General features: G+C 51.2%; 1 protein-coding gene and 1 long non-coding RNA gene across 7 annotated transcripts in view; one reads left to right on the top strand and one right to left on the bottom strand.

Annotated features, from left to right (window-relative positions):
* MYO18B (myosin XVIIIB) overlaps window positions 1-12,431 on the bottom strand; it is a 228,925-nt gene that overhangs the window by 209,874 nt on the left and 6,620 nt on the right. For 4 of the 6 annotated variants that reach the window (XR_008703644.1, XM_055550886.1, XM_055550889.1 and 1 more), the window contains exons 1-3: window positions 10,114-10,916; window positions 6,126-6,280; window positions 4,218-4,378 (exon numbers count right to left, since the gene is read on the bottom strand). Coding sequence is in view for 5 of the 6 variants with exons in the window: in XM_055550886.1 (XP_055406861.1) it covers window positions 4,218-4,378; window positions 6,126-6,280; window positions 10,114-10,289 (492 nt within the window). In the remaining variant the exon portion in view is untranslated. Of the gene's footprint in view, window positions 1-4,217; window positions 4,379-6,125; window positions 6,281-10,113; window positions 10,917-12,431 lie in introns of those variants that run through there. The other 2 variants (XM_055550888.1, XM_055550887.1) reach the window with 1 other exon arrangement.
* Window positions 10,916-11,988, top strand: LOC129630350 (uncharacterized). Its single transcript, XR_008703645.1, has 2 exons — window positions 10,916-11,117; window positions 11,398-11,988. It is a non-coding gene; the product is annotated as an uncharacterized LOC129630350 (long non-coding RNA).

Here is a 12,431-nt window from a genome sequence, read left to right as displayed (position 1 = left end):
GCGGGCGGCTTCACGGTAACACGTGGAAGCTGAGCCCAGCGCCTGGCACGCCCTCAGCAACAGGAGCCACTGTTGCTGCTGTCCCAGATGCTGGGGCCACTGCTCTATTATTTACACCCGATTCTTCCACTGGGCCAGGGAGCGACGGGAAAGGACGTGGAGCCTGTCATCAGAGGACCTGTCCTAGTCTTGGCTCTGAAGCTCTCCAGCTGAGTGACCTTGGATGACATCACCTATCGCCTCTGAGAACTGGTTTCCTCTCAGTGCAGGCAGATACCACGTGACCCTCCAGATTTTCTGCATGCCAAGATGTGGAAATTTCAGAGAACTGAACGAAACGAGCTGCTGCTACTGGTCCTTCTGCACCAGGTGAGGGTCCTGCTTTGGCCCCAAGGTCCTCCACTCTTGGTTGGCCGAGACACCTGGGTACCCGACACCCAGGGGTCTCCACTACCTGTTCCTCCCCTACATCTTTCTACTGCCCAGTGACACCAGCCCTGCCCATCCCACCAACCTCTAGCCAGCCTGGCTGTGACCAGAACAGCTCCAGGGCCAGCGTGGCCTCTGCAGGAGGACCTGGCAGGGGCAGTTCTACCCTGAGGCCTGGCCACACACCTGCCCTGGTCTGTGTTCTGCCACCTTGGACCCTGCTAGAGCCAGCCTCCCACACACCTGCGCTTGGGAATCTGGGCCTCTCACCCTCCTTATGCACCCAAACCCGGCCCAGGATTGTGCTGAGTCCACCTGCACACCCGAGTCTCCTCTCCCAAACCCAGATCTACTCTCTCGCACCTGGGCACTGCCACAGCCACTGAGCTGGTACCCCATCAGTTTGCTGCCAGTCATTTAAAACCTGGTCAAAGATTTTAGCAGTTGCCCAGTCTCCAGGAAAGCCATTCAACACAGCCATCTGCCATTCGAAGCTGTTGAAGAGGAACTCCCCACCCCTCTGCCGTCTGGTCTCACCGTCCCTGCTTGCCTGCACATTTCAGCCACACCTGACACTGCCCAGCTTCTATGCTTTTGTTCACATTGGGCCTGCTGCCTGGAACACCCCTGCCCGTCTCCACTCATCCATGCGCAACTCATCCTTCTATACCCAGCTCAAATGCCCCCTCCTCAGCAAGCCTGTGCCTGAAGACCTGGGTCAGAAAAACGGCCTCATGGACCCTGAAGCCGCAGAGCTCTGTGTGCTCAGGCAAGTTTGCAGCAGGACCACATTCTGCATCCCGTTCTAGCTCTGACTGGTGTCACCTCCAGAGCAGTCTCAGTCCTCATCTTTGTAAAATGACAACAGTAATACACGTAACAATAATGACCAGTGTTACCATCAACCTTGAGGAGGACCCTACATGGCCATCCTGCAATATCTGACTTACCCAGTAGAGAAGCCAGTGAAGCAGGTTCTGAACTTCTCCCCATTCCACAGATAAGGGAGCAAACTCAAAGATGTTAGGTGGCCCGAGAGACAAACCCGGAACAAAAAGTCACACAGGCCTCTCTCAGTGTAAAGACAGTGCCCTTGACTGCTGAGCCTTAACAACCTTGCTTGTCTTTCTGGGACTCGCTGGAGTCTCCTGGGAGCTTTTAAAAAACATTCTGACCTTTTGGTTCCAATCCCAGAGGATCTGATGCAGCTGGTCTGGGTGGTGGGCCCCTAGGAGACTGCAATATGCAACAGGAGGCTGAGACCCCATGGCCTGGTGGCTCAGTCTGACCTTCTGGGGCCAAGCAGGTCACCATCTTGGAAAGGGATTGGCTGTACCTGGCAAATCTCAGCACTGTCTGCACTGTTTTGAAAAGTGAGTCAGTACTTTATTTTTAAAACCAAACCCCCACAGAGGAGACAGTAATGCAGGGATGCACCTAACAAGATAACCCATCCCAGCCTCCTCCCCTCCATGCTGTGCATTCCCCTCCTGTGAATTTTCTTGGTCACCGAGGCCCTCAGATCCCACCTGCAGCCTCCTAGTCTAAGGGGGAAGCAACGCATCTAGAATCATGGGGGCCAAAAGGAAGCTCACAGCACAACCATTTTACAGATGGGCAAACTAAAGCTGAGAGAGTGGATGGGATCCAGCCTGGAGCACACAGAGTGGTGGAGCTAGAGCTAGAACCCGGGTCTCTGACATTTGTTCTCTTCCTGTTGGATAGTATTGCTGTCTCTCCCTGCCCCTCAATGACTGGGTGGCCTTAGGAAAACCAAGTCACCTCCCAGAGCCTTATTTCCATTCCTGCAGAATGGTGATGGAGGCTAATGACTCCCTGCAAGGACTCTAGGAGGACCAAATAAAACCAGCAGTGCTGGGTGAGGGGAGAGGGGCCCTAGTTACTTAGTGACAGAGCAGGAAAATTAAACTGGCAGGAGCAAGCTGGGGCCTGCTGCCTCACAGGAACACGTCCTGCCCTCCTCCAGGCCCAGGGATGTCTTGGCCCACGGTCCAGACACCTGTTGTGGTCTGAGGCCTGTCTATCCTGCTCAGAGGCACCTTCCACACCCTGCAGTGACAGCCTGTCCCTATTCTCTGCTCAGCTCTGCTTCTTAACCTGCACACAGCAACGCTCACACAGCTTACAGGCTCCTGGAACCCTTTCTTCGCCAGGCCACTGTGGCTGCCACACCAGCCATCTCACTCCCCAGACTGGCCCTTTCCCAGGCAGCTTGCCAGAGCAGAAGACACATGGCCTCTGGCTCTGTCTGCCCCCATGTGGCCTCATGACCTTGAGCAAGTAAGTGCTTTAGCCTCTCTGAACCTCAGTTGCCACCTCTGATAAGTGGATATAATCCCATCTACCCCTTTGTACAGGGTATCAGGCGAGCCCCTGAGCAGTGAGTCCTGTCGAGTGAGAAACGGAACACAGTGACCCTCATTATGACCATTAACAGCAGCCTGTGGGGGGTTGACTTTGGCCCCCACTTACTTACGCCTGGTCAGGCAGGTGTGGGAACAGTCTCTCTACCCTGACACCTTCCCCCACGAGGATGTGGCAGGGATATTTCAGCAGTTCAGTGGCTACAGGACTTCCCTGACGCAGCACAGTCACTGGGGTTGGACAGGGGCAGGCACATGAGGGACCAGCCCGGCAAGCAACAGCTGAAGGGTGTGGGAGGCAGAGCCAGGCTGCCGGTTGGGCTCAAGCCAACTCCAGGCTCTGAGGCCACCAGATCGCTCGGCCCCGTCACCGAAGCATCCATTCCACCTCAAGAGGGCACAGCAGAGATGCAAGGAGAGGTCCTTCCTGCTAACACTGTGAGGTGCTCCAGGTGCACTGCGACCCAAGCCTGCGTCCCTGGTGCCAGCTTCACCATCCTGCCAGGGTTTCCTGGCCCAAAGAGCTGGGGGAGGACGGAGGTGGCCCTGAACACCAACTGGGATCAATCTGCAAGTCCTTAAAGCACAGGGACTGCACCTCGTCCACTCACTGCTTCCATCTAGCAGCGCTGTTCAGATCAAGTGGACACCAACCAGTCAGAAGGGAGGCCATCCGAAGCAGGGTCCTGAGGCCCCTCCTGTGCCAAGCAGTAACCCTTTGATTACTGGCTTGTGGTGATTCTGACGGACTTGGGAAAGGGACCCAGGTAAGCATGGCCACTGGAAAGCGCCTGGGGGACTTGGGCCCATGGCCATTTACCACCTGGGATGGAAGGGTTTCGGTATGTTAACAACCAATACAGCAATAACTGGTGAACACCAGCGGAACATCTTTCCTGCTTAACTGAAAGCAAACTATACATCCGTAGCTAATATTTAGTTTTCCCTTTCTGCAAAAGTAGTGGTCAGTGATTCCCATCATACCTTAACTGATACCATTCATTCATTCACTCAACAAAAATTTTTGAGCGTTCACCATGGGCCAAGTTCTATGAGAGCTGCTCAAGATACAGAGTTGAATGAGATAGTTGTTGCTCTTAAGGAATTCCTAGTTGATCAAGTCACATGATCAAGTAATTACTCTGCTGACCAAAATTAAGACAGGCATAGAGGGTGAAGTGGAAATCAGAAGGAGGAAGGTAATGGGAGAGCTTTCTAGAGATGTACTATGTAAGCTGGGTTTTGACAAATGTATAGGAGTTCAACAGATTATGTTAAAGCTAGGACACTCCTCAATGAGGAGACTGCAGGAACAAAGGCTGGCAAGTGACTCAAGAGTAGGCTCACGGGACAGGAAGGTGGGTGCTGACAGTCACCTGGTCCTTTTCCAGTGGGGCCACTTACCTCTCGTTCCGGAGAGGCAAGAGCTGCCTCTTTCCTCAGTCTAGCTTCCTTGGACTCTTTCTCAGTCTCTCGGACCAGCTGCCTAATGAAGCCCCCTGGGATGACAGAGAAAAGGGGAGGAGGCGAGGATGGTGGAGGGCTCTTGTCCTCTTCCCGAATCTGTTTGGCAGAAGCAAGGAATGAGAAAGCTCAGTGAATGAACCAGTAGGGGCAAGCTGTCCTTTAAGAGTCTTGGACGCAGCTGGGGAGGGGGCCAAGCGGGCACCAAGTCCATGTATGAGAGGCCACAGCGAAGCTGGCAAAGCCCTGGGAAACCTCAGGACAACAGATGAAAATGGAACGCTCAACCTTGAGGCTGCTCCAGGCAGTGCCATTTCCGCCTGGATCCAGTGTCCTCATAGTATGGATTGGCACAGTGGAACCCACTGGTACCCATCCTTGGTGTGGGACAGCCCCATCTCTGGGAAGACCCGCTTCAAAAGGAGCTTTTCCAGTTTCCAGAAGGGGACAGGTCACAGGGAACCATCCACACTCTCTGGTCCCATCTCAGCTTGTGGTAAATAGATTAAATAATTCACCCCCTTAATCACTTTCTATGCCAGGAGCGTGGTGAGGGAGGGCAGGGCTGGAAGCCATGGTTCATCTAAGGATCCAGCCCTATGGCTATAGCCCACTCCACTGACCCCATGCCCTGACTTCTTGACGGTCCTGGGCAGCCAGAGACTCCCCAGCACTGGGCTGGAAAGCCTGCATTTTACCCCAGAAACACGGTCCAAGCCAGAGCTGGGTGGACTTGGATTGCAGCTGAGACTTGCCACCTTGGAGATGGAGACCTGGGACTGGATGTAATCCACAGGGGTTTGTCTTTATCCAGCATCATTGTGACTGCTCATGAGTTTAAAGGAAAAAGAAAAAAAAAAAACCTCCAAGCATTCTATGCATTCTATGGCAGAGCTACATACTGGTTTAAAATAAGCTCCTTATCAAGATCCTCCCTGAGAGGCTGGCAAAGACTTGACATCCACAGCCCCATTGATAAAGAGGAACCTAAAGGAGACAGGAAACACCAAGAGACAGAACAGAGGCCCAGAGATAAGGCAGGCCTCTCCCAGGAGGAGAGAAGCGGGGACATGGGAGGCTGGGCTCACATTTCCTCTGTACCTCTCCACATGGACCGAAATCTGCACTGTGAGGTTGAAAGGCACGCTCTAGGGCAGGTGTCATTCCGCTCCCTCCAGCATCAGTCTATGCCACGTCAGATCAGCAAGGGGCAGAGGCAGCCAGGAGACACTTCTCAACCACCCCACCCTTCAGCCTCCAATTCATCAAATCAGTGCACAAGGGTGGGGGTGAGGAACAGGGGAGATAACAGGCATAAAAGAAAGAGGCAGCCCTTTATGGATTCTTACAACAAATACAACTGAGAAAAGAGCCATCAACGGGAAGAAGAGCTTGTTTCCAGTTTTCCATGGGTGACAGAAGGCAGGGACCTCAGAAACCTATCCCCATGGCATAAGGCTGGCAGCCGGCAGCCCTGCCTCTGGTGCCCTGCTTCCCCACCCACACTGTCCCACACAAAGCCCCGTGCTCATCAGAGCTGCCATGAGGATGGTGCCGGGACAGCTGGTCTACCTTCATTCCCCTGCCGTCACCTCCTGAGGGACAGAGACCAGCAGCCATGGGAGGAGTCAAGGGCATGGTCACTAATGCCTGGCTAGACTGGAGATGCCATGGTTAACTGAGGCGGAAGATGGAAGGGAGCCTGGACATGCGCCAGGGGAGCTCTGGATGTCAGAACCTCTGCCTGAGGTGGGAGGGGGTAGCCTGAGACAGCAGGGCTAGGACGCGTCCTTGGAGGGTCTGGCTGGCCCCTGAGGCTGCGGCCCGAGCCCTGAGTGCTACTTTCCTTCTGCTCCCACAGGGCGAGGCGTGATGAGATGGCCATGCTGAGGCAGTGCCAGGACCGTGAGGTGAGATGAGATGAGATGAGATGGAGCTCTCTGCCAGGCAGCACGGAATGCAGCTTTATGGACACAGGCAGCGCATGAGGTGATGCACAGAAACTGACCCATGGAGACACAGTAGGGAGAGAAGAGAGACAGGTTAGCTCGTGGGTACCACCCAGACCCACCCCCTCCGATGCCAGGGACCAGGCCAGGCACAACTCACTGTCATGTACATCTGGGAGGAATATGGTCAGCAGAGAGCTGCTGGCTATGGAGTGGACAGTGCCGTGAAATTCTTGCCAACCCTGACCACACACTTTTAACTTTCTCTTGACGTATACAGCCAGAAAAGTATGTACTTGTAAATGTATAGCTCAGTGGCTCTCACATAAAGAACACAACAATAGAACCAGCACTGTGACCAGATCAAAACTATTAAACTTTCAAAATAAAAACATGGTGTTATTTTAAAATATATTAAATTTCAACTTAAAATATTAAAAATAAATTAAAATTATAAAATAAAACTAATTTTGATTAAAATTCTTTAAAAGTACATTTTAATTTAATTTGAAATATTCTTTTATGTATGACTATAGTATAAAGCTCCAATACTTTGGCTACCTGATGTGAAAAGCCAACTCACTGGCAAAGACTGAGGGCAGGAGGACAAGGGGGCAACAGAGGATGAGATGGTTGGATGGCATCACTGACTCCATGGACATGAGTTTGAGCAAACTCAGGGAGACCGTGAAGAACAGGGAAGCCTGGCGTGCTGCAGTCCATGGGGGTCAGAGTCAGACAGGACTTAGAGACTGAACAACAACACGGTATATAAATATTATCTAGATATATAAATATTATAAATAAAATAACAAACATGCAAATCTAATCAACAGCAATGGAGGTGAGAGGAGTTGTTAGGGTTCAGCTGGGACGAAGCACAAGGGGAACTTTCTAGGAAAATAGAAATGTCATATCTTGACATGAGCTGTGAAATGTGAAGTTAAATGGAGTCACTCATGTCAAGGGGTTTTACAACAGAGCTGGCAGGCCATTAAGGAGGTGGACCTCATACACGTCCTCCCCAACTGCAACCACAAAACTTCGGAACTGGTGCAAATGGCAGGTATTACAAGGACTCGGCAAGAATCCCTGAGGTTTGTCTCAGAGAGGAACTCTGACTTCCCTCAGTGACAGCCTCAGTGCTCAGTCACCTTAAGGAAGGCCAGCTCTGGCCTCCAACATCAATTACAGTTCTTTGCAAACCTCCCCTAAGGCTTTAAAAGTCCCTGAATTTTACTCCCCAGCAGGACACTGCTTTGCAATCAGAATCTGTGTATCTCAAAATGCAATTCTTTACTACCAAATAAACTTTTTTGATGATGATTGTTTCCTCTAGGTTTACTCAGGTGACAGAGTGCTGGTCACACTAGCATATCACGTGTGAGAATCCCCTCAGCTGTACAACCAGGAATACTTTACTGTATAAAATCGTATCAATTAGAAAACAGAACATTACCAACTCACGACAATCCCTCCTACCCCCTTCTAGTAACTATTCCACACTCTCCAGATTTCTGAAATCACAGAAGAGTGTGCGTTTCTTTTGTGAGTGGGTAATTGGTCATATAATTTGACCATGAAAATGAGGAAAGCGCAGGAAACCTTGGCTATTTAACTGACTGAGAGCTTTGAGGAAAAGATTCAGCATTTTTAGCATCATTTTCAAAACCTTAACAAACATACACAACTTTTGACCTAGAAAGTCCTCTTTTGGAAAACAAATTGAGGAAGTGATCCTCAACCAGAAAAACATCATCACTGTGTTGCTTGTAGGACTAAAAATCCTAAACGTGAGCGTTACTCAGTTGTGTCCAACTCTTTGGGACCCCATGGACTATACGGTCCATGGAATTCTCCAGGCAAGAATACTGGAATGGGTAGCCTTTCCCTTCTCCAGGGGATCTTTCCAACCCAGGGATTGAACTCAGCTTTTCCCTATTTTAGGTGGATTCTTCACCAGATGAGCCACAAGGTAAGCCCAAGAATACTGGAGTGGGTAGCCTATCCCGTCCCTAGTGGATCTTCCCAACCCAGGAATCAAACCAGGGTCTCCTGCATTGCAGGTGGATTCTTTACCAACTGAGCCTCCAGTAACTGGAGAAGCCAAATCAATTAGCACACATCTGAGTTGAAGGAATAGTATGAATTCCTGAAAAGGATGCTTAAGAACATTTTATTAATAAAACAACTTTATCCATTCCATTGTCAGGCTTCTAGAAGGACAGCATCAATAAGAACCTACTGAAGAGAATTTAATGGTTTATTTATTTCCATAGTATAAACAGAAATGTCCGGGGGAAATGTAAATCAGCAAACCCAAACTGGAAAGAACCTGTCAGCCTCGGATCCAGGTGTCAGTAACAAAAAATTAAACTGTTAAAAATAAAAACCACTTCACCGAGGCATAACTTCTATGCCTGCCATAAGCTTCATTCATTGTAAGTGCACACTTAGATGCTTTCTGATAAACTTTGCAACCCTGGGCGATTTGACCAGAATCACCCCCTAAAGCCCCTTCATGCCTATGTGCAGTCTCTAGCTGTCCCCACCCTCGGCTCCAGACTTCTGATAGAGATGGAATCCTAGAGAATGCAGTATTTTACATGTGGCTTCTTGCATTTTGCATGTTTTTAAGGTTTTTCTGCATTGTTGTGTACATCAGCATTCCATTTTTTATGGATAAAGCACATCCTGTTTATCCATTCACCAGCTGATGGGCATTTGGGCTGTTTTCACTTTGGGGCAAGATGAATTACGCTGCTCTGAGTAGGCCTGTAAGTCTTAGTGCCCATGTGTTTCCACTTCTCTTCGGGAGATTCCTAGGCGGCAGCACTACTGGGCTGTCTGCTAACTTTACGTTTGACTTTTTAAGAAGCAGCGCAACTGTTTGCCCATCCTGCCTGCAGCGTCTCAAGCTCCACCGGGGAACATCTGTAGTGACACTGAATGGTGCTGGTGCTGGCTTGTAAAGATGGCAGACGGCACTATGGGGCATGCGCGTAGTGCACTCCAAAACCGGCATGTAACAAAGCACTCCACACAAAAGGAAGAGCCCTTCCACATGCCCAGGTTCTGCAACTGAAAATTCCACCAAGTGTGGATTAAAAAAACTGGGGGTGGGGAGGGGGGATGGTAAAAATATCCAGAACGTTCCAAAAAGCAAATGTTGAATTTGCTGTGCCCTGACAACTATTTACACTGTATTCACATTTACATTGTATTTATATAGCATTTACATCGTGTTTATAACTGCTGATAGCATCCGCACTGCATTCGATATTATTAGCAATCTTGAAGGAGAAGGCAACGGCACCCCACTCCAGCACTCTTGCCTGGAAATTCCCATGGACGGAAGAGCCTGGTGGGCTGCAGTCCATGGGGTCGCTAAGAGTCGGACACGACTGAGCGACTTCACTTTCACTTTTCACTTTCATGCATTGGAGAAGGAAATGGCAACCCACTGCAGTGTTCCTGCCTGGAGAATCCCAGGGACGGGGGAGCCTGGTGGGCTGCCGTCTATGGGGTCGCACAGAGTCAGACACGACTGACGCGACTTAGCAGCAGCAGCCATCTTGAGATGGTTAAAAGTATACGAGAAAAACTGTGCTGGGTTATACGTAAATATTAAGGTAACTATTACTCCTTTTTATATAAGGGACTTGGGCCTCCACGGATTTTGGTATTTGTGGAGGTTCCTACAACCAAACCCCTGGGGATACCCAGATCTTAAACGATACGCCAAAATCTTAGTGAAGGGGGTCAGGAGGGGAGGACAAGGCCTCTTTCCTCCCCCTTCAACTTTTCTCACTTCTAGCTATGAGTAGGGTCCCTCGCTGCCCGCTCCTGGAAAAGACCCCAGCCCCCCATCTCCGACTGTTAGTTACCATGGTTCACGAGTTTTCAATGGCCCCTTTGGCCTGTCAGTAGCTGTTGTCCGTAACTTGTCCGTAAGAAAACAGCCTGAACAGCATTCCAAGCAATCTCTCCTCACACAGGGAGAGCAGCACATCCGGGGAGTTGATGAGACGGATCCCGCGAGACCCCGCTGAGGAGAACCCATCTCGCGAGACCCCACCGTAGCCCTTGCCTTAAAACCCCGTGCGAGAGGACGTCAACTCCGATCATCTCGCGAGAGCACACTGTGGCCCTAGCTTTCCAGGTGCGTAGCGTGGGGTGACGTCACACCCACTCCCACCATCTCGTGAGATCCCATCGTGGCTCTCGTTGACCGACCCCGCGTGAGGTGATGTCAAGCGAATTTCATCATCTCGCGAGAGCCTACTGGGGCCCTCGCTTTCCATCTCCTCAGTGGGTTGCTGTCACGTGATAGATTGAAATCAGCGCAGGGAGTGTTTACACTATAGAAACTAGGAAAAATCATAAATCGCGGCTTTTACTCCTGGAGCCAGTCCGTTAAACACTCAGCACAGCACTGGCGGACACCGTAGCGCTCCTGCAGGGCCTGGCAAGGGTGAAATCACAAGAGCCAAAGACTGAACAAGGGATATTTCAGCTCTGATGAGGTCAGGTGCCCACGGGAGACCCTGAAAACTCCTTCAAGTGCAACAGCCAAGTCTTTGCATAAGAAAAAGACCCCATAGCGTGGGCTCTCCCACTTGCAAAGGCACATGACGTTGAGCTGGAGATTAAGCGGGAGGCCAGATCCCTGGGGTCGAGAGGGGCGAGGGGTGAGAAGAGGACAAAAGACCCTCCTCCCGATTCATTGCCTTAGGAGACACTGGAGCGTCCAGGAGTGACTCACAGCCGTAATCCGCTCTGCTACAGGCCTGGGCAGCTGGAGCCCAGGTTATGAATAGGCCTGACCTGAGGTGGCTGCCCTGGTCACTGCCCTGCCCCGACTCCCAACACTTCCCATCCGGCCCGCCAGGTCAGTGGCTGCCTCCCAAGAATAGCCCTCGGCTTCAAGGCTCCAGGGGGAATCCTGGCTGATGATCTGGGCTGTCCTCAACCCAGCCGTGGGCGGGCCCAGAGGGCTGTAGCACATGGGGGCAAGGAGAGGGCTCAGTCTCTGCCTTTACTCCTCACATCCTGCCCCTCAAAGGCACCAGGCCAGCCCCACTGACCCAGGATCAGGATCCAACCCTACTGGGGCGGCTTTGTCAAGCCTTAATTTAAGCAAGTGTTCTTATCACCGCATTCTCATCCAGGCCTGAAACTCACACCTGCCTCATCAGCTGCCGTTTTAAGCCCATGAAGAGGCCCCAGATGCTCTGAATTCATGGGATGAAGTCTCAAGTCTCCCCTTAGGGGTGAGGAGGGCTGGTGAAAGGAAAGGTCACTCCCAAAGCCAGGGATGGCTTGAAACAGTTTTCCATGTAGACATGCTGGTATGAGTGGCCTCAAGGCTTTCCCTCTCACCCCTCAAGGTCCAGCCTTGACCCAGCAGCTAATCCTCCAGTGACTTCACCTGTCTCAAAGGACAAATTCCCGAGTCTGGATGGTGACTCACACAGCCCTCAGGGTCCCCCTTGTTCCTCTACTTCAGTGACGCTGACCTGGATGCATTCTTCCACAGGGGTTCCCACCTCAGGGCCTTTGCACATTCTTCTCCTTCTGCTTCACACACTTTTCCTTCCGCATGGCTCACGTCTTCTCCTCTTTCAAGTCTTTGCTCAGAGTCATCTTCTCGATGATCCTGCCTTCACCATCCTGTTTGAATGGCTCCCTGGCCCCATTCCTCCCTGTCCTGGGGCCGCTCGTCGTCTGATTTTGCTCTTTCCCCGCAGCACTTGCTCACTGTCCATCGTGCTGTGTGTTTCTTGTTTAGTTTTTGACCCCTTGTGCAGAACGCGGCCCCTAAGAGGTGCAGCATTTCCACCTATTATGTTCACGTATGCGGCCCCAGAGCCTAGAACATCGCCTGGCACATACTTTGCTCTCAATGCATATTTGCTGAATGACTGAATGATTTTGGATGGATAATTAGGAGTGTAGCTGGCAAGGGTCAGTGCAGGCCATCGCCAGCAAGTCTATGGCAGGGATTTCTGGTGTCTCCTTGTGTCGTCTGTATCTGCATCTCTTATCGTGGCCCAAGTCCATGTCCTGCTGCCGCTATCACCCTGTGGGGGCCTAGGAAGTTCTCTGAGACTCAATTTTCTCAGCCATAAAATGGGCAGAGGACAGCCACGTACCCACATGCTTAACCACCGATAACTGCTTGCAGTCATCTTTTCATCTTCGT

The sequence above is a fragment of the Bubalus kerabau genome, chromosome 16, assembly GCF_029407905.1.
Source record: "Bubalus kerabau isolate K-KA32 ecotype Philippines breed swamp buffalo chromosome 16, PCC_UOA_SB_1v2, whole genome shotgun sequence".
Lineage (NCBI taxonomy): Eukaryota > Metazoa > Chordata > Mammalia > Artiodactyla > Bovidae > Bubalus > Bubalus kerabau.
This window is presented reverse-complemented; position numbering and strand designations above follow the sequence as displayed.